The following is a 24,993-nucleotide window of genomic DNA, read 5'->3' on the forward strand; positions in this document are numbered from 1 at the left end:
CAGCTGCAGGAATCAGTGCCATTGGAAGTGATTGGGATTAATAAAGGAATAATAACAACCCATTGTCTCGTTTTGAGGGGTTCATTCTCAGATTAGATCTATGGATATAAAAGGGGCTCGATTTGATAGTTAAGGGACAAAATATTATCATTAACTAAAACTACTCCTGTTAATTGAAATAAATCTGAAATAAAATATAAATCTTAGACGAAAAACTTAAACTAAAATTTGAAATGTTGCCTTGCAAACAGACTAAAATGAAGCACTTAAATTACTGGTACTGTTAATAAATAAAAACTAAAACTGCAATTGAACAAACACAATAAATAAATTAATTAATAATTTAATCTACATTATGCTGCTGCAAAATGGATTTTAATAATAGTGGTCAGTAGGTGATGATGCCCACGAGCAAACTTCAATTTCTCCTCGGCATATGATATTACAAACATCCACTCTTCATCAGCCACTTATATTCTATTGTACTCTTAAATATATTTATATTCATGCAAAATAATAATAAATATTATGACCAGGGGCACTGCACAAGATCCCGGGCCCTATGCATAGGCAGTCCTCTCTTCCTTTGGGGCCCTGGTAATTAGTACTGGTTTTACCCCCAGTCCGGCGCCCCTGATTATGACATTGTCTTCTGACCTGTGTCTCGGAACTACAATATGCTTACTACAACCGCGAAAACATATTGAACAAGCATGCCTACGATTTATCAGAAAACTATTTTTGTAACTTGCTTATTGTATACTAGATAGTAGCAAAGATTTGTAGGGAACTGTGTATAATCAAAGACAACAGAATACCCAAGACGTGTCGCTTTATAGTTTTAAATGGGGAGTGGGACAAATGCAACGCTGGCTGCTCTATCTAAGGAAGCCCCGCCTTCTGAATAAAAGAGCCAATCGATAATCGGTAAAGTCATTGCGTCACAGCAGCTGCGGCTGGGAGACGTGCGCTTTATCAGTCAAAACCATAGGTCAAAACCTTTCGATGTAAAATATTTAGGCCTACTTTAAGTATCCCACAAGATTTTAATTTAATATTTAAATAATTTAAAAACAATCCTAACCCTAACAGCAGTTATATTTTCAGTCCATTTTCCCCGAAAATAAAGACTAGAAGAAATAATAAATTCCTAAAAAGGAAAATAAGGGACAATTGTCATTCAGAATAAGGGATGCTCAAAATATTCTCAGAAATAATCACATTTGTTTTGCTTAACCTATTTATGCACAATAATTCTAAGAATAATTTTAATTTCATACAAAAAAATCCACACACATTACACACTTCGGGTAAATTGTACAACTATAGAATTGTGACCGCACAAGGAGTGTGGTTAATTTAGGTGGCTGTTAAAATACACCCATACATATGGCATAAAATTTGAAAGCATAACAGCTGGACGTCAGTCAATAATTTTTGTTGTTGTTGATGTTTGTTTTTTTGTAAACTTAAATGTTATTGCAACCATGTAGCCAGTGAATGAATGAAAATCATATTCTCAATTAAAGAGTTAGAGTGTGCTGCACTTGAATTTGTTCTTCAATAATGAGGTACAAGGTTAGGGATCGCTATAAGCTAAAATGTTAAAAATGTGTCAAATTTATGGCTTTAATACGGAACGCCTCTTTGATTCCTTAAATACGGGACGATTCCGTATTATACGAAACAGTTGGGGAACCGTGCTACTCTGCCACTGCCTAAATTTTTTTGATTACTCATGTGGGATTTTTTTGAGCTACAGCCGAATGCGCTGAGAGCTAGCGGGGCTCCAGCCCTACGTCATTGCCTGAAGCGTCATAGAGTGGGCGGGGCATCTCGATAGGGGATGAGCTTTAAACATGAGAGCATAACCTTAGGGTTGTGTTGTCCAGCATAACAGCCCGTTTCGATCTCATAAAGCGCTTCCAGTTGCAGGGGTTTATGAGGTGCATCAGAGTAAAGAGTTTTACCTCGATCAGGTAGCGAAGGAGGTGAAAGTAGGAGTTGGGGGCGGGCGGGGGGGCTCTGGTTGGACTTGGTGAAAGAAAACAATATGGCCGCGGTGGAGCTGGAATGGATCCCTGAGACCCTGTACAACACCGCTATCTCAGCCGTGGTCGACAACTACGGCCGATCGCGACGGGACATCCGCTCTCTGCCTGAAAATATACAGTTTGATGTGTACTACAAGGTAAGAAGGGAAAACGAATGGGTTCAGTGCGGAACAAACGTCAAAAACATCTGACACATTTTCCTACCAGCTCGGCTAATATACACTGAAGCGACCTCTCAGTGGAGCGCTGGTGAGGAGAAAGACTCGAGCTACGAGACGATTTAACCGTTAAAGTCTTATGTTTTAAGAGTCCATTCGTTTTCTGCGTGGCAGTTGGTGTGAATACTGGTGGAAGTGGACACTATGTTCCAGTTATCTTAGCCTGTAGCTTATCTGATGCTGAATGAGATGCATCTCTCTGGGTCAAGACTAGTTAACCATATAAAACTGACATCTCACCTTTTTACCCTGTCAACCTCATTTATGGGGAAGAGCTCGATGTTTGAGTATTTAAACCATAACCGTGTTTCTAACTTCTTCATAAGATAAGACAACTGACTTGATCTGTAAATGTGGTTTGAATGGTTTGTCACCAACTAACGTACTGTGAAAAGTATTAATGAACACTGTACAGTATAAAAGACAACACAGTAATAATGGTATTTTAACACTTAATAAAGTCCCTTTTGTTCACATTAACTAAATATTAAAAATATTGTTCATGTGGTTTGAGGCCACTTTAGTGCAGTTAGATTAGTAAGATTAGCCATTGTGTATATTTAGGTTGGCAAATAATTGATTAGATGTTTTTTTCTTTTTTTTACAAAGGCCATTAGAATTTATTGTCCACAAATGATTCATGATTGAGGAATAATTAGAATTTTGTAAATATTTTGCATTTCTGTATTACCAAAGAGGGAACTACATCTTTCACTGTAGTATGTCAGTGTAGTTGAAATGACTTAAGTCAAGTTGAACTGAAACTAAGACTAGTAAAGAACGTTAATTGACGTAATTGTTCTTTCTTTGGGTAGTTTGGAGACTGTAGAAATCTTATCTTGTCTTACACCTATTTCTTAAAATTAAAAACTATTCTACTTCGAATAGTGATTCTCAACCCTGGGGAATTCTGAAGGGGTGACTTGTCAAAGTCCTCCTTATCTTTAACCCAGTGAATCCAGAACAGCTGAAAAAGTCATGGGTCCTTTGACTATTGTTGTGGACAGTTTGGGGCCTTGGAGTCAAAAAGGCTGACAACCACTAAATTAGGATGATCATAGTTTTTAAATTCAAATATAACGGTAAGGGTTAAGTTACTCTTTTGTGAATATAATTTAACGATTTAATCTTTGCATTATATTTTTCGTTGCTTTTTTTGTACAATCAGGCTATTTGTTGTTGGATACCAGATGTGCCATATCAAAATGTTATTTGCACACATATTGGTCTTGCACAAACACTTCTTGATTGTACAGTCTGTTTTCTTAATGCTACTTTTCCTGGTTTTCTGGCTCTTGGCATCCCCAAGCGAAGGCTTGAGTTGTCAAATGTACAATAGGGTCAGCAATCTCACATTTTTTCATGTGTTCCAGCTTTACCAGCAAGGCCGGCTCTGCCAGCTGGGTGGGGAGTTCTGTGAGCTGGAGGTCTTCGCTAAAGTCCTCAGGGCCTCTGACAAAAGGTATTTGACAACTGAGCTCACTTTTACTCTGTCTGTCAAGATAATATAGCTCAAAGCCATACCTTAATGCTATATTTATGGCCACGCTGAGGTTGAGTGTGTGTGTGTGTGTGTATTTTGAGCCGATGATTCAAATCTCACATGATGTATGGGGCGAGTCTTCATTGGCATCCTCACAAGACCTGGTTGTAGAGTAATTTATGTAGTGATAGACTTCATCATGAATCAAAAGCCAGAAGAAAAATGTCATTCTCCATAATTAGATACCATATCAAGAACTAATTCTATCATGCTTGTTCACATTTTTAAAATTGTTAAATATTAATATATCTTAAATATGAATAAATCAGTGTTTTTCTATGAATTGAGTATTATGTCAAATCATGTTTTTCTTTCATCATTTTTACATGCAATATTATATCATTTTATGTCAATAAATCATATGTTCGCTACCATTCAGAAGTTGCTACTTAAGAAACATTTCTTCTTATTATATTATTATATTCTTTTACTGACTAAAAAGTTAGATAAAATAATACTTATTTGAAAAATACTTCTTTACCAGTGTAAAAGACTTGACTGTCAATTGTGATCAATTTAATTCATCCTTGTTAAATAAAAGTATGAATTTCTCTCAAATTAAAGTCTTACTGACTGCTAACTTTTGGTAGTGTATATATGTAAATATATAAAGTGTATAGCATATTGGCATTATATCAGCTAAAACTCTTTTGGTCCACCAGTAGTAATATTACATAGTGATATTGCTGTTAGTAGTGTTATATAATATTAATTTTATAATGTTTGTCTTTGCATAAAGTTAAAGAAACATCCTTATACCTTCACCCCAAAAATGCCAACTAAAAAATATGCAATTCATTTTTTTTAAATCTCTATAATCATTGATATATATTTTCTTCCACAGGCATCTCCTACACCACTGCTTCCAGGCTCTGATGGACCACGGTGTGAAGGTCGCTTCAGTCCTGGCCAACTCCTTCAGCCGCCGATGTTCATACATCGCAGAGTCAGATGCGCATGTGAAAGAGAAAGCTATACAGTTCGGCTTTGTTTTAGGTACGACTTCTGCGTCTCACATTTCTGCTCTTTTAGCTTGTAATAACAAGCTGTTGCAATGATGCTTTTCTCGTGTATCAGGTGGCTTTTTATCAGATGCCGGCTGGTATGGAGATGCAGAGAAAGTCTTCCTGTCTTGTCTCCAGCTGTGCACATTACACGATGAGGTTCTTCACTGGTATCGTGCAGTAGAGTGCTGTGTGAGGTGACTGAATGGTTAACTTGAGTCTCTTTTAGCTGGAAATGATCGTTATCGACATTGTGTAAGTGTTATTAATATCTTATTAATGTGTAATTGCGGATTTTGTATGCTAGGTTACTTCATGTGCGTAATGGCAACTGCAAATACCACCTGGGAGAAGAAACTTTCAAACTGGCCCAGTCTTACATGGACAAACTAGCCAAACACGGCCATCAGGCTAATAAGGCTGCCCTTTATGGAGAACTGTGTGCCCTACTCTTTGCCAAAAGCCACTATGATGAGGTTAGTCCCTTTGCAAGTATCCCAGAAGTCAGTTTGGAGAATGGCTGCTGTACAGCTGTGCTTCTAATGTGTTGCAGGCTTATAGGTGGTGTATAGAGGCTATGAGGGAGATCACAGTTGGCTTACCAGTGAAAGTAGTAGTGGATGTTCTCAGACAAGCCTCTAAGGTCAGTGATTGTTAGATCTTTGAGTTTTCCTAAATCTATGTGTACTTCTTTTCCATTAAATTAGGAATCTAAAAAACCTTCACATTGATCCCTGCAGGCCTGTGTTGTTAAGCGGGAGTTTCGGAAAGCTGAACAACTGATAAAACACGCAGTCTTTTTGGCACGGTAAGTACTTCTTTCTAAAGCGTGACTGGTGTTGAAATTTTATTCTGTTTGGCACCAATGAAATGCCTATGTATTTCCACATTTTGTTTTCAGGGAACATTTTGGACACAAGCACCCCAAATACTCAGATACACTACTAGATTATGGATTTTATCTCTTAAATGTGGATAATATCTGTCAGTCAGTGGCCATTTACCAGGTTAGCCAAAAATTACTTAAACTTTAGGTTCTTTGCGAGGATCAATGAAATATTTTCTCATTCTTTCAAAGACTGGTGATTTATTTGTTGTTGATGTGTTTTTACCTTCAGACTGCACTAGATATTCGGCAGTCAGTGTTTGGAGGAAAGAATATTCATGTTGCAACTGCACATGAGGACCTGGCGTATTCGTCCTACGTCCATCAGTACAGCTCTGGTAAATTCGACAACGCACTGTGAGTATCTCAATCCCACCCTGGGTGCGTTAGTAACATGTTCAGAGAAAACATTATTTAATATCATTTTGAACAGTAATTGCATCTGTGTCAGGTTGGTAAATGGACCGTATAAGTGTTGTCATGTGTTTGAATCATTCTGAAAGAATCCTTTTTTTGCATCTAATTAATTTATTGGACCACAAGTCTTTCATTCATGTCTGTTTTGAAATGAAGCTAGAACTGTTTTATGTGCCAGACAGATATCAACAGTATCATTATTGACTGGTTGTTCATATGACAGTGAGTAATTCAAGTGTGTTTTTCATTTAAGTAATGACATGTACATTTTAATAAACCACATTAAGCTATAAAACGTAAGCCAAAATACAAAAAAGTCAAATAAAATAACCTCCCTTTAATAACCCGTAATCTTGGGTGGGAGTCCTCACTGCAAAAACAGAATTCATTAGGCAGCACTGAACAAAATAGCATTGTTGTTTTTATGAAAGAAGACAAACATTCACCGTGAAAATATGAATAAGTTGAGCAAGCTGCCACATTGGTTTATTCATTCCAAGACAAAACCATATTTCGGTTGCAAGTAATACCATTAGAACTTTTATACCATTTCATTTATCCCTTGAGTGTTAAGATGTCCATGAAACAGAAGAACAGTAGTTGCCCTAACCTTTAACACAATAATGTTGTTCTTGTAGAACTGTTTTTTGTTCTTTTGCATTAAATTTTTCCATGGAAGTGTTTATTAAATAACATACCCCAGTTCATTACTTTGAATTTTGCTTTTAGATTCCACGCAGAACGTGCCATAGACATCATAACTCACATTCTCCCAGAAGACCATCTGCTGCTGGCCTCATCCAAGAGGGTGAAAGGTGAGACTAGCACTTCGAAAAGCTTTCATAACGTCCTTTATACACAGATGCATTACTGGAATGACAACGTTAAGATGGCAATTGACAGTTCTTTTCACTCATCACTCGGTCTGTTTATATTTAGTTTGTTTTTTTTTTTTGTTTTTTTTTTTGTTTTTTTTATCATGTTACATCAAGCTAATTTGTATATCCGATCTTCCATCACAAGCCCTAATCCTGGAGGAGATTGCCATTGATTGCCATAACAAAGAAACTGAGGAACGCCTCCTGCAGGAGGCCCATGATCTGCACCTCTCCTCCCTGCAGTTGGCCAAAAAAGCTTTCGGAGAGTTCAACGTTCAGACGGCAAAACACTATGGGAACCTGGGCCGCCTCTACCAGTCCATGCGTAAATTCAAGGTGCTTATTAATTCTTATTTAAACCTGTGAGAATGTACAGGTGTTATAAGACAAGTAAATCATCAAGTGGATCTTTGTGCAAGCTGTGTGTTTTTATTTTTTCTCTTGTGTAATCTAAACTCAACAGTGCTTTTGAGTTTGCTGTTGGGCTGACCGACCTTTCCATTGTGTGATTTGTAACGCAGGAGGCAGAGGAGATGCACATCAAGGCCATTCAGATCAAGGAGCAGCTGTTAGGACAGGAGGACTATGAGGTGGCTCTGTCAGTGGGACACTTGGCCTCACTCTACAACTACGATATGAATCAGTACGATGATGCAGAGCATCTGTACTTGCGATCCATCGCTATTGGTGAGGGTTACTTTTGTTGCTAATGCATTTTGGGTGGGAGTACATGATATCAGTACCATTAGTTATTGTCCTTTTTTTCTGTCTTTTAAATTTTTTTTATTTTAAGTTAATATTGGATATACATGTTGGACAAAATTGAATATTAAATTAAAATAATGCTCATTTAAATTGTTTTTACATTTCATTTACCTTTGCTGTCATCATGCTTAAATATTTATTTATTTATTTTTATTTTTAAGATTAACCGTTTATTTTTTTACATTTTTAAATTCTTGGTTTTAATTTTTTATTTATTGAAATGCTGTTTATTATTAAAAGTAAATCTGAAAAAAAAAACATGAATATCCATTTTTTTATTTTGAACATTGTTTTAATGCCTCAATTCACTTGTAACATTTTAAAAGAATCATTTTAGTTTTTAGTGTTTTATTTTTAGTCTTGTTTAGAACTTGTGAATTTATCATTAATGAAAAATAATTATTTATCCACAGTTTCAAAATCTTGCATCCCTAATTGTGGGTAATTAATGGCACTGTTAAAATTCTTTTATGCTTACAAAGGCTGCATTTATTTATTCAAAGATACAGTAAAAACAGTAATATTGAGATATATTATAAAAAATTTAAAATAACTTTTTTCTATGTTAATATATTTTAAAATGTAATTTTTTTTCCTGTGATGGCAAAGCTAAATTTCCAGTCCAGTCTTCAGTGTCACACGATCCTTCAGAAATCTTTCCAATATTTTGATTTTGTGCTCAGGAAAAAATCTCTAATTAATATCAGTGGTGAAAACAGTTGTTCTGCTTAATATTTTTGTGTAAACGGTAATACATTTTTACTGACTGCTAAATACCCTAACACACATCATATGTCTGTTGTTTCCTTCAGGCAAGAAACTGTTCGGGGAGGGGTACAGTGGACTGGAATATGACTACAGAGGTCTGATAAAACTCTACAACTCAGTTGGAAACTACGAGAAGGTCTTTGAGTACCACAATATTCTGTCCAACTGGAACCGTTTAAGGGACAGGCAGTTTGCAGTAGCCGATGCGTTGGAGGACGTCAACACAAGCCCCCAGGCCACAGAGCAGGTGGTGCAGTCTTTCCTGCTTTCCCAGAGCCACGGAGCCGGGCGTCCCTGCTTGGGCTAACAGTCGGGAAGCCCACCAGACTTATAGATGTGCACACGCACCCCCATTTCACACCCTCACATCCATTTATTCATTTAAGTAAAGACAGGCGGGGAGTGAGTGTGAGCTCCTCAAGGACTGTCAGTTCACTTGAACCAGCAACTCCCCAAGTCCACTTCCTAAAAATGGGAGGAAAACAATGACATCCGTGCGACCATGCTAAAACTCATGATGGATAAGCCACCATTTATTGAATTTGTTCACTCTCCTTCAGAAAACCCGACCATTTCTGTGACTTCAAGAGGAGTTGAATAAAAAACAGAGCAGTCCGACAAAGACGGAAAACTTCCACACCTTCTATTCTTTTATTTTAATTTGTATTTGAAGGATATTTGCTCCACACTACAGGAATACTTTAACACCACATTCTCTATTTGTGGAGGAAACTGCTCAACGCAGCTCCCACAGAACAAGATTCGATGAGTGAAGGAATATCCATAGACGTCCGTATCCCCATTAACATGAGGATTAGAGCTTGACTTCATGTAATGCAAAGCTTTGCATTTGACGATTACCTGTGTCCTCTATGGAAAATAAGACCAGCCATGTTACATTATGGACCATTATGTTTATTTTTGCTTCTTTTTTTATTAATAATTAATGTCGCGTGTGGAAATAACAGACCAGTGGGTTTATGATTCCTCTAGATACCGTGTTTTAAGTTCTTTTCTGGTTTTGTATTCCCTTAGTACTGACCTAGCTTATTTTAAACTGCCAATAATTTATATGCAAGGTATGCTACAACTTGTAAGTGTAACGTTGCAAACGGATGAGCCAAAATGACTTCTGTTCATAATAATAATAATAATAATACATGTGCGACCACAGCTAATTGACATAATATGAGCTAAACAGAATTGGAGGATGAGTTCATAAAAGTTGGCTTTCTGTCATAGCGGAGCCTTATTCATGCACACACACACACTATATAAGCTGTAGTGGTGATACAGGACCAGGTTTCCCATTGTTGTTTTCCTTTCAGAGCTTGGCCACGGGTGGCGTAGATTAACACCCCTGTCCCACTGCCAGCTGACTGGAAACACAGAAAAAAGGGCTGAGCGCAGCACCCGTCATTGTGAAGAGGCTTCCCTGCTGGGGAACCTGCGGTATAGTGCACAGGGGTGTGAATCCACACATGCTTGTGTAGTAGCTGTGCAATATTTGCTGAACGCACCTGTACCACTCCAAAACCAATCAGTCTTGACTCATTCCACTTCCACTCCTCTCTTCAAGTTGAATGAGGACCATTCAGATTAAATGGGTATATCATGTAGAATGCGCTTTTAGTGTCTTGCCACATTTGAGCCCCCAGCTGTCAGACCGGGGTCCCAGATCGAGCTGAAGTCCCAGCCTTAGTCTTAAAGGACTCCGCTGGCGGGGATCTGCTCTGTCGGCTTTCTTTGAGTAGAACGAAACCTCCACCTGCAGTTTTTCAAACACCTTTAGTCCTGTAAACCGAGCAAGAGATTACTAGGACAGTTATTACGCCCATTTTCACTCATTAAAAATCCCTTTATTGTTACATTTGAAGTTTGATCGTGAAGAAGCAGTCTTAAAAGGATAGTCCACCCCAAAATGAAAATTCTGTTGTAATTTGCTCACCCTCATATCATTCCAAACCTGTAGGCATTTCTTTCTTCTGTGGCACATAAAGAAGATATTTTGAAGAATGTTGGTAACCAAACTGTTTTGATTTCCATTGATAAAAAAATACAATGGGAGTCAATGGGAATTGAAAATATCTTCTTCAAAGTCTTTGCTTTCATGTTTCACAGAAGAAAGAGTCATTCAATTTTGGAAAAACGTGAGTGTGAGTAAATGATGATAGAATATTGATTTTCAGGTGGACTTTTCCTTTAATGCTGTATTTGAGGCATCAAGTGAAGGAATATGCTTTGGTTAGAGAGAAGGAATCTTGTAACAAATAAACTGTGATCTTGCTCCATTTTTAAGTGCATTTCCATTGACTATGTGCTGTAAATGGACTGAATTAGTGGAGTTCTCGTATCAGATGATGAGTTTAGGAATTTGAACATCAAATGTAAAAAATAATGCACATGGGAAACAAGCTTGGTGGATGCTTAATGAATTTATAACGTAGCTCTGATTGCTTCCTTCTGAATGATGATTTAAGGGCTTATTTGTCAACCTCAAGTGGTATATCCTGGTTGGAAAGATGGTTGATCAATGTTGATTAAATCCAATCTGCTTCCCGATCTGAATAGGCCACAGTTCCCCAAAAATCTAAGGTGCTTCTGGGTCAAACGTTCTCTTTGATTGCATGTTTAAGTAAATGTATATAGATGTAGATGCATAGCTACAAGTGGTTGTTGTCCCAGTGAGCTCCATAGTGACAGAAGAAACAATCTTAAACTGAGCAGTTAATAAATATCCCATGAAATAAGAGAAAAAAGAATGAACTTCGCGACTCTGAAGTATTAAACTGATCACAGAAATTACTAAACTGCATCCTCTGACATTAAAAGCAATCCTGTCACTACAACTTTTCTTCAAAATCTGCCCTCAGAGAGTTGGAGAATGTAATTAAAGGTTGATAACCGATACAGTGGGGCCTTTTAGATGCTAATTATCTTTATGAAGTCCTCAGACATGCTGCCACATGAAGAGTGTGATTTAGTCAAAGTGCTGTTTCAGATGGATGATGGCGATCCTTGACGTAACAACCTATAAGTGGCCGTGATCTCTGGTGATTTTCTATTATTGTCTATATTCATTGGAGACACTTTAGAAGAGTTTTTGACCAAATCCAATGACAAAGAAGAGGAGAATTGTTTTGTTTAACATTGATACTGACTGTTACCCTGGAAGTGTCAGTAACCTGTGCCACAGTGAGCCTCTGCTTGGATACTCTTCAGTCATTGGCTTCGTTTAACTTACCCTCAGTAGAGTCTGCTGTACATTGTACATCTGTAACCACCAAATCATTATTAAACTCATTTGTATCCAGCATTGTGAAAATCTGTAACTACTTCTAACACACACACACACAATATATATAGAGAGAGAGCTGTCCAATAGACTACAATGAGCAATATTGCTTCTGAGGTATTAAAGTTACTTTATTTTTTGCCTTTACATGATTATTCTCCACCTGTTCCTGAAGTCGTTGTGATATGTTTAGAGTCCATGACTTGAATTAATGTGACGGGATCATAAAATAAAAAAACTATTTTGGGTAGATTGGTGGCTGAAATTTTTTTTTGAATAAAAGACTGTACTCAGCACATGAACGTCTGGAAGAGATTTACTGTATCTGTCTTTGAACATGGCTACTTCAAGTTTTTATGAGAACTATTATTAATATAATCAATTATACAATACTATTAAATTTTTTAAGTAATACTTTTATTCAGGAAGGATGCATTAATTTGATCAAAAGTCACAGTAAAGACATTTATAATCTTAAAAAAGAATTGTATTTCAAAGAAATGCTATTGTTCATAACTTAAAAACCTTGTATTTATTATTTATGCATTTGCCAGCCGAATACATTGCATTCAAGGTACATTTTATCAGTTCATGCAAACACGCAATCTTATTTATGCCTTCGGATGCACAATATCACCAAAACAAAATGTCATTATGATCATAAACATTTATATCACTGTGAAAGAGTCCAACTCTTCTCTATGAGTGACATTTAAGAGAGGGAAGATAAACAGGACTCTCTTCAGGCTTTAAGACAAGTTTTATAAGCGTCATTCGTGTTGGAATAGACACTAGATGCCATAGGAGGGCGCTAAAAGATAAGAGTCTGAAAGGTTGTATTAATCGGAGAGGCTTAATTAAGATTAATGAAAGGTTGGCATCAAACAGGCTACGTACGTGTACAGAAGGGTAAATCTGCATTAATCACATATCAGAACTGATTTTGTGTAGATACATTATCATACATTCCTTAAAAATAAGAGACACACCAGTGTTGTAATTGATACCTATACCTTTTAAATAATTAAAATAAAGGTGAATATATATATATATATATATATATATATATATATATATATATATATATATATATATATAAGATAAGATAAGAAATGTTACCTTGGAAACTAACTGAAACAAAATTAGCTGAAGTACTAAAACGACTAAAAATAATTAATGAAATAATTATAAATAAATAAATATATATAATAAAAACTAACAACTGACATAAGCACATACCGTACATTATAATGAAAACGGAAAATACAAAAATTTATTCAACAGCATTAATAAATACCATATTATAGTAAAAATGAATATTACAGGAATAGTAAATAATACTTAAATAACGTTACGATCTTTTTTTGATTTTACTGCAAAAAAGTAACAAATACATTCAAGCAATTTTTAAAACTTTATAATTTACATGACTCAAAATGTTTAACTACTGAACAGCACATTTGAATGATATTTTTCCTGGGTGATCAAATTAATAAGCAAAAATCCTTTAACAATCAAAATCAAAATCATGTATTGCCTCCACACAGTGCACCATGTCATAAAAAGCTATTAGTGTCCACCGGGAAAAGCTGTTTATTTGTTTATGAAATTAATTATTTCATTATTAACCATTTTATCCCCATATTATATATAGTGTGTTTGCAAAGTAAAGAAATTGCGTTGTTGCCCTGATGCAACACGGTGCAAATTGATTAAACTGCCTCCTCACACTACGCTAATATATATATAAAAAAATTCTAACAGCAACCACGGAAATTAAAGTCGACGGCACGACCACAGCCAAGCTCTGGATGAAAACTCGTCGGTGACGGCGCTGCGTTTTACGCGAAACTGACGCTCATGTCACAGCCCACATAGACATGTCTATGACAGCCCATACACCCCCTGTATTCTGATTGGACAAAACTCACGTGATCAAGTATGGAGGCGTCGGCGTTTAGACGCGTCATTCGTTGATAACGCAAAACTCTACCGCTTGACTTGACTTGATAGGAACACCATACCGAGAAAAACAAAACAAAAACAAACCAACGAAAAACAAGGCAACAGGCACCGGTCACGCTCTGCACATTTCTGCCATTGCCATGACATGAGGGCACCATGGGCGCCAAGGAGTCACGGATAGGCTTCCTTTCGTATGACGAGGCCGTTAAAAGAGGTGAGAGGTTTGAGCTTCAACTATTAACGGCGGTCAGTCAGTTACGCGGCAGCGCTAAGCTAGCGTTAGCAGCGTTAGCAGCGTTAGCCAGCTAGTTAAGCCCTCGTATTAACTCTGTCTGCGAGCTAACAAGTCTCAGCCTGTCATTTCGCAGAGCTGTTATGTGAAGTAGAGGGTGTAAAGGGGCTTGGGGGATAGAGGTGTGGCTGTTTTGACTTGTCTTTGTGTTATGTTGTTGTCGGTGGTTCAGTCTCTAAACCTAGTGAGCTGTAGATTTATCGGCATCCTATTTGCGTTCACAAGCAATCGAGATGACCAAAGTCGTCTGAGAGTGCACCTCACACTTGGTTTTGACACAGCCAGTGTCTAACTAACATCAGTCCTGAAGTGTAGATATTCGGGGTGGTGCAGGAGCGAACAGGATTTCACTAATCTGTCAACATTTCTCAGCACCCCCGTGGTGTTTATCATGTACCCTATCGTACTTCATCAGCTCTCGATTCCTAAGGAAAGAGTGGAAGTGCTTGTCCTGACAGTCTGAAATCTTATTTTTGCACTTGCTACTGACCACCCCTTTACCTTCGGTTATTATTATGACGGTTGATGTTATTTAAGGGTACTTTTTCACTTTCAGAGGGAAGTGGATATTCTTCAAGAATGATTAAGTCATTGAAGAATCATTTAAGACTTGAGATACGTGTTTTTAATAAAGGCCTATTGACATGTTAATGACAGCTCCTATCAGATGTGAAGTGTGTCTGTAACTGAGGACGTAAACACATATTTAAAGGGACAGTTCACCCAAAAATGTAAATCCTGCCTTCTTTTACTTACACTTATTTTTTTTCCAAACATGCTTGGCTTTCTTCTGTGGAACATAAAATAAGATATTTTGAGCAGTGTCTAGTCAGTGGGTACCAAAATTGTCAGCATTCTTTAAAATATCTTCATTTATGTTTTACAGAATAATCAGAAAGAGCTTTATTGCCATTCGTCTTGGTAACAGGAGCTTATAGTGCAGACATACATATCATTTAAGGTAATAAAATGAAATATAACTGTAATAATTAAGAGAGTAGACAAATAATAAATAAAAGACAGCGATATGGTAATAGAAATATAGAGAAAATATAAACAGACAGAATTATAAATGTGCAGGGAGCAGTTGGGGACTCGGTGCCTTGCTCAAGGGTCTCACCACAGTCGTGTTATTGAGGGTGGAAGAGAGCACTGGTCATTCACTCCTGGATCTCAGTGTAGTCTGAAGCTGACAGGCCTTGATGCTGCTGTATATGTGTCTAGTGATTTTGCTGTTTAGAGCAGACACTGGCACCTGAGATCAAGTGCGTCAGCACTGCTTATCTTTCTACACCTTGATGAATAAGCAGAATTTAGCTGTTGCTTTGCATATGCAGCATTATTTGCATCTATATTTCTCTTACCAGGAAACCACCGACCAGGATTTACATTCTGGCCAAACCTATTACAGCTACAGGCGAATTTCTTCATCTTGTGAAGAATTTATTCATTTTTATTATAGTGGATATACTAAAATATCTGAACAAAACAAGAAAAAAGTCTAGAAAAATTAGTTGATTTCAATAATAGTAGGATATGTTGACTATTATGACCTGTCCCTAAATATAATTTTTCATTAAATATTGTTGTAACATTGCATTGATGTCTGTAATCTGTAGCTGTAAATTTTATAACCTTTATCTGGCAGCTGTAAATTCATAAACCCTTTTCCTGGAAGATTATGATATATGGTGCAACATCTGATTTGTTTATATTATATTTAACATTACACTAGTTTATATTTGTTCTGTATTTTTCAACCCATTCAGACTGTTGCTTCCACAGCTATCAAAAATCATTATCTCAATTTAAAAAAAATAACACTTTGGTGTCTACCCAGCCGAATTTGATCTTTTTCAAAAAATCATATAAACCTGAATTTAAAACATGGTCAAAACACTGAAAACTAAGAAGACCTGTTGTCTTAATTTGTTAGTAGTACTCCTGTCATTCTTGAAAAGGTTTGGAAACATCCATAATGTACTCAGGTTCTTATGAATGTAATATGAGGGTTTTAGTCCAGTGCTCATCCTCAAAAGCTTTCAGTGGCTTTCCTCCAAGATTGAACATTCAATACTTTTCTGTATTACAAAGGAGCTTCTAGTGTCTCAACTCTGACATCTGTAGCTCGCAGTTGTACACTGTTAGAAATTTCAAAGGGTTTTTAATTAAGATTTAAAAATAAGATTAACAGTAGCAAACTGTATTTAATTTAGAGGAGCAAACTATAAAAAATCCAATTCATCAATATACTATTGTAATTCATTTATTTTAATATATATTTCATTTGATTTTATATAGAATTCATTTTATTTTTATCCTACATACTGTATGTACTACTGGCATAAACCAGACACAATAGTTACAAAATATAAAATTCTTTATTTTTGTAACTCTCTGACATATTTTAAAGATTCTGTGCCGCATACTCCAAATATTTCACATACTTTTGGAACATCCAGTGTTTAGATCCTGATCCTGATAAGCGCTCGTCAACACAGTTGTAAACACTATGGCTTTCTTCTTTCGTAAGGGGGTTTGGTATTATACTGGGTGATATACAGTACATAACTGTAGAAATTACAGACATGTCTAATAGTGTACGGTAAGCCCAGGTATTCCCCCGTCAGCTTAACTGAGAGAGGCTCCTCTGAGATTCCAGACCATCGAGATAATTAAGTCTTGTCTTCAGGAATTCATGTTTATTTATTCTGCTTACCTATAAGGTTCAGGCGTCTCATTTGCACTCAGACTGTCCTTGGAGTCTTCTGTCTCGAATGTAAGGTTCCACCTCCTACAGACCTACAGTAGAGCAGCTTACTGGGAACTCAAAGTATGTCATGTTTCTGGGTAGTAGCGCACTGAAATTAGTTTTACTGTACGATACAGTGTATCCTGCAGGCTTCAATCAGTAATTCAGAGCACTATGGATCTAGCCGTCTCTCCTCTGAGGGGGAGCGCTGTGACTGGACGATAAAAGGGAAAATCAAAGAGGCTGTGAATGCTTTAGCAGACTGTTGCTGTGCTATTTCAAAGAGTAGATCTGTCACTCACTGAACTCTCTACAGCGAGACGATAATTGCATTTTCCTTATTTCTTTTTCATCACTTTAACATGAACGTCACTGAATGTGTTCCTTCATGCTAGATTGTTTTTCTCTTCTTTTTGGATATTATTATGGAGAAGAGTTTAATAAATACTAATTCAGTCAAGTATATAGTAAAGGTAGACAGTGTTATTGGGGAATCCGATAATATGGGTTACTTTGCCTCACTCTAAGTACTGTTGCTCATATACAGTACAGACCAAAAGTTTGGACACCTTCTCATTCAAAGAGTTTTCTTTATTTTCATGACTATGAAAATTGTAGATTCACACTGAAGGCATCAAAACTATGAATTAACACATGTGGAATTATATATGGAATTATATACATAACAAAAAAGTGTGAAACAACTGAAAATATGTCATATTCTAGGTTCTTCAAAGTAGCCACCTTTTGCTTTGATTACTGCATTCTCTTGATGAGCTTCAAGAGGTAGTCACCTGAAATGGTCTTCCAACAGTCTTGAAGGAGTTCCCCGAGAGATGCTTAGCACTTCTTGGCCCTTTTGCCTTCTGTCTGTGGTCCAGCTCACCCCTAAACCATCTCGATTGGGTTCAGGTCCGGTGACTGTGGAGGCCAGGTCATCTGGCACAGCACCCCATCTCTCTCCTTCTTGGTCAAATAGCCCTTGATGCCTTCAGTGTGACATACCTGTAGTCATGAAAATAAAGAAAACTCTTTGAATGAGAAGGTTTGTCCAAACTTTTGGTCTGTACTGTATATAGGAAAACATTAACTATCCATTGTAGGAAAGTTTTTTATTTTGTATAATTTTATGGTTTATACTGTATATAAATTACAATAATTGTTCTAGAAGTTTAGTTCTCCTTCGTGCATGTTTTAATTAGCTGCACTTTTGTATCCCAAAGGAAAATGGTTTTTAGATATTACTTTACCACCTTTAGAGAGTAAATTGAGAATTGCTTAAATAATCGGCTTAACTGTCTCATAATGACCACAACAGTGTACTGAAAATGTCTGCAGCATTAAGCATTGACAATGTCATCACCTTTTCAGTGGATTATCCCATGCCATGATTGTGGTTATGAATTTGGAATGTTGTTCACCTCATCTGAGGCTTTTCTCCTACAGAATATAATACAGAATAATCACATGCCCTCCAGGTCTATTAAAATGATTTTTGAGAGCCTCCATAGATATGTTATATATATTATGTGCATCTGCTGACCTGTTGACTTTGAAAGATCTCAGATGCAAAGGTCTATTCCACTGCCATGTCTGTACATTCTTTATCACGTGAAGAGATAGATAACTCAGTGACCAACCACAAAGACCAAGTGTCTTTCTCTATAGATGGTGACCTGGTAGAATGAATGTCACTCCTTCTCCATTAGAAAATTTCCTTTGGTCTTGAGGAATTTTTATGACCCTCAGAGCTTTGAACTGTTTTCCCAGGCAGTATTTTATGGTTCACCCTTTGTCATGTGAAAGAACGTGCAGTCTGTTTCCTGTCATCATATCTTCGCAGCACAAATACCCATTTCATCCTGGTTTTATGAAGACTGTGATATGACAATCTCTGCTTAGTGGTGGAGTCAGGGCCTATGCTAGGAATTCTGGGCCCTGTACACTGAATTTACTATGGGGCTCCCTCAAAATTACACCCCCTCGCCATGGGCCCCTGTTACTCTGTTCCACTATTACCCACTGTCTGTCGTCCCTGGGTGGAGTGATATACTGGCAAGACTGATCTGCTAATATTTGGGGGGGGGGGGGGGGGGGGGTGTTCCTTCATTGATGTCTTTTAAATTTACATATATTTAAATTTCAGTGTTAATCAACTTTTATTTCACCTTCACATTTTAAATGATCCTGCCTTGTAAGGCATGTCACAACACAGGACATGTCAACTTTCAAATAGTATTGGATGTCAACTCCCTTTAAAGAATGTAAACAGTGCTTCTTTCCATTGACTTATTGGAAGAACCAGTTTAAGTTTGGTGCTTTGAAAAAAAAAAAGATAAAATGTGGTGAAGCTTTCTGTGATTTGTTATTATCCTCATTATTTGTCTTTGATTTTATGCTACAAAAAAGTGTCCTCAACATCCTTAAGCAGACAATTCTATCTGATGGAAATTCTCTTTTTAACTTTCTTTCAGAAGCCAAGCATTGTGTGTATGAATGTGATTCACCATCATCAAGGATTCTCTCCAGAATCCTTGATAGAGCTCACGGGCTTCATGCAGCTTTTTAATGACAGAAATTTTCACTTTTTTTCTGAAACACAAGATGATAAGATTCTGTCTCCAGTTGTAATAATTTTCGGTATCATTGAAGTCACATCACAATGACATGCCCAGCACTGATCAACCAAACAAAATTAAACAGGCTGAACTTCATTGCCATCATCAAAAAGCCCCCAACTTTCATCCTGCCTTGATGGTGTAAATGACAGCAACTCTCATTAACTAGCTCTTTTCTTATGAATCAAAACATATAGTGCAACCAGTGTAGTCTGATTTTGATTCTGATGAGTTATGGGTTTGAATCAGTTTAACAAATGTGTCACTTAATGAACTCACTGAATCAGTCACATGCGGATGTTGAATCAACATTTGACTCAGTGAACCGCAAGTTATCATTGCTTTCAGTGACATCTGTTTTGAAATATTGCAAGATTTGTGTGTTTAAGATTTATAATTGTAAAATGTAAATAATTATTCATAATTATATTAAAGTTAAGAACATGTTTATTTTGAAAAAAAAATAAAAATAAAACAGCCTCGAATGAAACATGAGCTTCTGTAATCTTTTTGTATTCTATCTATCTATTTGTTTTTGTTTTTTTTATTATGGAATTAACAAAAGCAAAAAAAGGCTTCTAACACTAGCTTGCTCTATTCTTTTTGCTTTCTTTTCTTTTTATTTATTATATGATTTAAAAAAAAAAAAACCTTGCTACGTGTACTGCATTGAGCTAACTGAGACTTGTTATAGCACTTGTATATCATTGCTGTTTTGTTGATTTTGATTGCTTCCATTGTCCTCATTTTGTAAGTAGTTTTGGATAAAAGAGTCTGCTAAATGTAAATGTGACGACAACTCGGTGCACATCAGTCCTCAGATGGCTCTGCTCTGAACAAAGGGGGCTTTTTTGGGGGTCACTGTCACTTTACTTCAGTGATGTGTTAACAACTGTTTTTTATTACACTGGAGTGGCATTTATTGCTTTCTTTTGTTGTGAATGTGCGCCGGATAAATCCAAGCACTCTTAAAGGGATGGTTCACCCCAAAATAAGTGTCATCATTTACTTACCCTCATCAGAGCTCCAGACTAACATTTGAGAGTTCTACAGATGGTGCACCAGGAGCAGATTTAGTAGCACTGGTGGGTTGATGTGTGGGGGTATTCAAAATAAAGATCATTTAGTTCATTTAAAATTACTATTGTTTTGCATTAACAAGTGCAGTTACTAATAATATTTCATGTTCATTTCTTGTTTATTTTTCTTTTGTTTACTGTTCATACAGATTTGACAGTAAAGCCCTAAGCTTGAGTTAAGATGCATGCAAAATTTCCTTTTATTAACAACAGTAATAGGTGCAAAATGTACTTTTTAATACAGAAAATATATATATTCCACTCTTATTAAATGTACCATTATTTTTCTAACATATGGAACTGACCAACTTCAGTAATTGTGTGATTTAGTAGCAAATTGAAGAAAACGTTGTGGCTTTTCTTACTTACACAAAAAAAGTGTAAAATTCTGTCAAAATCTGATTTCCTGATTATTTGATATTTAATAATAGTGATTTTATAAGCCAATAAGTGCTCCTCTGCTACTGTCTACTGGTTATAATTGTGATTTGATGCATTTTTTATTTATTTTACATTAGTGTTTATTTACCACAAAGTAGGCTGTATTTTGCTCATCCCATTAAAAATAACATTCAAACTGGATCATCTTAGAGCTTTAAAGTCCTGGAAATAGTTTGAAAGTCTTAATTAATGCTTGAAAGTCATAGAAAATGCTTGAATCTCTCTCTCAAAAGGTTGTACAAACCCTGGAATGAATGAATGATACATTCGACATCCTACCACAATCCCATGGTTACAGTTAGCGTTACCACTTCTGGTTTCCTGACGCATGTCAGCGCTGTTTATAACAGATTTAAATGGTTCTCTCTAGATCTCGCCATAACCTTGACATTGCATGGCGAATTCAAACGCTTCTCACTGGATCTCTCAGCACTGTTGCATCTGTACATTAATATTGTCGCAAAATCAACTTTGGCTCCAGAGTAAAGCTGTTCTGAGCTTGGACAAGTCTCTTTGCGCCGTGGTCCATGCTGATAAACGGTCCGCAGTTTTGCTTTTGTTTTGTTTGCCGTTTAATGTTTCTCAGATGCAACAGAAATGGAAGAGCTTATGAGATGGGCAACGCAGTGGTCGCACCAGTGTGACCGCTCACAAAAATTACACACTGGCAGAAAAAATATGGACCATTTGGTCACAGTCTGGAGCCCTTTTGGTTTGGTTTGGTTTGGTCATAGGTTTGTTCCAAACCTATGAGTTATTTTCTTCTGTTGAACACAAAATGATATATTTTGATTGTTTGTAACCTAACACTTGCTTGTAGCAATCAACTTTCATAGTTTTTCTTACCATCTTCAAAATATTCTTCGTAATATCAACAAAAAGAAAGACAAGAAAGAATTTTATGCAGTCTTGGAATTTGGTGGTAAGTAAAGGATGACAGAATTTTGAGGTGAACGATCCCTTTAAGTGTATTTGCATGTCTATATTAGTAGAATGTCAAAGTCAAATACTGTCAGAAAGCCTTTCTGGAAATATCCCATTTGCAGAAAGCATCATATTTTGGCTCTCTGCTCTTGGCTCTGACCCTGGAATGGATGGTTCAGATAGAACAGTGCTGTGGTTTATGAGCAGGTCTGTGATGTATTGTGCTAGCCAGTACAAGGCTATGAATGGTGAGAAGCAGCAATGACCTCCTGTAAGTGTCTGGGTTAAATACAGGCTGTAGAGGCAGTGATGTTTTAAAAGGGGTGTGTGTGTGTACTTGTTTTTCTATTCTGGTGTGGACTTAAACCTGTGTGTGTGTGCGTACGTGCATGTGTGCGTGTGCGTGTGTGTGTGTGAGAGAGAGATGAAAGAGCACTGGCTGTAGTCCCTCTATGCCATCATAACTCAACATGCTTTGCAAGCTAGAGGAGAGAAATGTGCAAAGATGGTAATGACTTTGACTTATAAGAAGTTTGCTCAGCAGCCAGAGCTACCTTTCTCAGGCTCAAGGCCCTTTTGCACCAAACATGATTTTTTTTTGGCATGGAAAAACTGCATAACTCGTACAGTAAATGTGTGTATATGTATATATATATATATATATATGTGTGTGTGTATATATGCATGTATGTGTATATATTTATATATATGTATATATATGTGACTTAATTTAAATGTTAACAAAATATTCAGGTTTTTTTTCCTTCGTATATTCAGTCCTTCCTTTTTAGAAGTAACTTTCATTCCCTCTTTTTGAAGTAACTTTTATTAATGACCACCTCATATCCTGTACTGCTGTTTGACAACTTCCTACTGTGTTCACAGTTACCGAAGTGGAGCTCAAACGTCTGCGAGATGCCTTTAAGAGGACCAGTGGCCTGTCTGTGTATATGACCCAGCAATGCTTCTACAGGGAAGTACTGGGCGATGGAGTTCCTCCAAAGGTTGCAGAGGTTAGTCAAGCCTTGATACGACATAAACATCATGAACAACTCACAGCATCATGATCTCTCTCCAGCCACCCAGCCATCCGCTTGATTCAGTGCTGTTTCTTCGTGTTTTAACAGTTCTGAAATTGATTGGTCTTATTTTCTGAGAGGCTACAAATAGGACATATTCATTTGATAATCTATTTACTGTACCTTGGATTTAGATGTAAAGATTATTAGAATGTAAATTACATTTATATCATATTTTGTGCTCGGACTACATCTTCTGACTAAAAAAACATGGTCACAAAAGCTTAGATAAACTTAGTTACAGCATGCATTTCCCCACTGTTATGTTAATTTGGTGTTCTTTTCATGGCTGCCGTTTAACTAAGCTATTTCCCTGTTCTTGTGTAGTTCAGTTTTTATTTGCTCATGCTTTAAATACCCACAGTCATGTGGTTACCAATTGTAACCTAGAGAAGCACTAACTGAAAGTTGGGGCTTTATTTTAAAACATGCTCGCACACAATCGGCTGACATTTAAAGACTTCCCCATGACCTGACCGCTGTAATCATGAGTTCATGTGACCCTCAGTACCTGCCTCCTGTATCTTCACAGGCTGTTCTCTGGAAGATGAATTATACAGAGATCAACCTATATTTCAGGATAAACCTGTCTGGTCCACACTTGTACTTGTTGTCATAGGAACTAGTATTTGCAGGCCAGCCTGGCTAGTTATTTTCGGCTTGTTTCTGTGTAGCTCTCAGCCAGTTTTTTTGTGAATAATGTATCGGATCAGTACTCTAAAAGCGCTTTATGAGGGGGGCATTTCTCTTTGACGTTTCAGTGTCAATTAAAAGAAGTCCTTAAAACTCATGTAGCCTTTTAACAGTACTTGACTCTACAGTCATGAATCTTTCGTCAGGTATTATGAACTTTCAGTCATGGCTGCAATCCAATGAAATTCCTTCAGTAGAATAAAGCTGCCACTCATCCAAGAAAAACAAAGAGAGAGAAAGAGAGAGATGTAGTTATGTGGTTATTTTTAGCTTTTTTCCTACAACCTTGCACTGTTACTAATCCTGATTCTTGCCAAGTACTTTGTGATGCTTTTATCAAGTGAATCTTCTACTAAAGTGATGCTTTCTGAGCGCTTCACACATTCACATGTCACTTAGCACTCTGTGCTGGTTTCCAGACCATTTGTTGGCTCAAAGTTGACATTTTCCTCACATTTTCACCTTTGAGTATACTTTACTTGGAGCTGCAACATTTCTGTATAAATTGAGAATTTTTTTTTATAAATTGAGAAACATTTTAATATGTTTTAATAATATGAATCAATATGATTATAATCATTTGATAAAATGAAGAGAGCATGCCCTAGTTACGTTTGGGATCATTTTACTTGCTGTTTCCTATCTTTTCACGGAGACAAATAGTTTGTCAATAGTTTGTCTAGTTTGTTTTCATTTAAGTAGTAATGAACCACAAACTGAGAACTCATTTTAAAGGGCAAAATCCAAATACCTTAATGTATTTGTATTATAACGAGGATATTTAATGTCATCTGACTTATTCATTTTGTTAATAAAAATCTGTTTAATATAAGCAGGGTTTTTATTTTACTTGTTTTCATTATTAAAGTCTGTGTAAAGTCAATATTAAATGTGTGTTCTGAGTTTCACACCACAGAAAAATGTTATGTAATATGTAACCACCCAGCTAAATTTGAGTGCTAAAAAAAACGGCAAGTGAATACAATAAGGTATCAAAATCTTGAAAAAATTAGCAGTATTCTCTGATCCCAAACGCTGGGGGCATGTCCGCTTGTGGCGCTGAAACCACGCCCACTCACGGAACAGCTGCAGTTTCTCTCAACTGTCTTCCTCTGCAGTTTATTTAAATGAGGAGACCAAGCTGTTTTGTAAATTATTGTCACCAAGGTGCGATTTGCCGGGGGGGATGCGTGGGATTTCCCCCTTTCTGGTCAATGTATCCCTGCTTCTGCTTAATAATTTTATTTTTATACATTGATAAATTTCTCCCCCCCTCAAAGTGATCAGTGCTACTACACTAGTGGCGAGACGGATCACAAAAC

At 36.7% G+C, this 24,993-nt stretch overlaps 2 protein-coding genes across 3 annotated transcripts in view; both read left to right on the plus strand.

Annotated features, from left to right (window-relative positions):
- Positions 1–1,813: 1,813 nt before the first annotated feature.
- On the plus strand, positions 1,814–10,138 carry LOC132122733 (amyloid protein-binding protein 2-like). Its single transcript, XM_059533092.1, has 13 exons — positions 1,814–2,191; positions 3,646–3,734; positions 4,660–4,811; positions 4,893–5,016; positions 5,127–5,295; positions 5,373–5,462; positions 5,560–5,627; positions 5,721–5,826; positions 5,938–6,062; positions 6,852–6,937; positions 7,146–7,336; positions 7,522–7,687; positions 8,578–10,138. Exons 1-13 carry the CDS (start codon positions 2,054–2,056, stop codon positions 8,838–8,840), a joined length of 1,767 nt encoding a protein of 588 aa, XP_059389075.1. The 5' UTR covers positions 1,814–2,053; the 3' UTR covers positions 8,841–10,138.
- Positions 10,139–13,772: 3,634 nt separating this feature from the next.
- The window catches only part of LOC132122734 (ubiquitin carboxyl-terminal hydrolase 32-like), a 49,408-nt gene continuing 38,187 nt past the window's right edge, over positions 13,773–24,993 (plus strand). For both annotated transcript variants that reach the window (XM_059533093.1, XM_059533095.1), the window contains exons 1-2: positions 13,773–14,007; positions 22,785–22,912. In XM_059533093.1, coding sequence (XP_059389076.1) covers positions 13,950–14,007; positions 22,785–22,912 — 186 coding nt within the window. In that variant the 5' untranslated portion in view covers positions 13,773–13,949. The remainder of the gene's footprint in view (positions 14,008–22,784; positions 22,913–24,993) is intronic.

This window comes from Carassius carassius, chromosome 41, assembly GCF_963082965.1.
Source record: "Carassius carassius chromosome 41, fCarCar2.1, whole genome shotgun sequence".
Lineage (NCBI taxonomy): Eukaryota > Metazoa > Chordata > Actinopteri > Cypriniformes > Cyprinidae > Carassius > Carassius carassius.

Excerpts from the sequence above, each read along its gene's own strand:
- LOC132122733 (XM_059533092.1), top strand. The coding sequence starts at position 2,054 with ATGGCCGCGGTGGAGCTGGAATGGATCCCTGAGACCCTGTACAACACC. Across the intron at positions 2,192-3,645 it reads AGTTTGATGTGTACTACAAG|CTTTACCAGCAAGGCCGGCT; the intron begins GTAAGAAGGGAA and ends CATGTGTTCCAG. Across the intron at positions 5,017-5,126 it reads GCAGTAGAGTGCTGTGTGAG|GTTACTTCATGTGCGTAATG; the intron begins GTGACTGAATGG and ends TTTGTATGCTAG.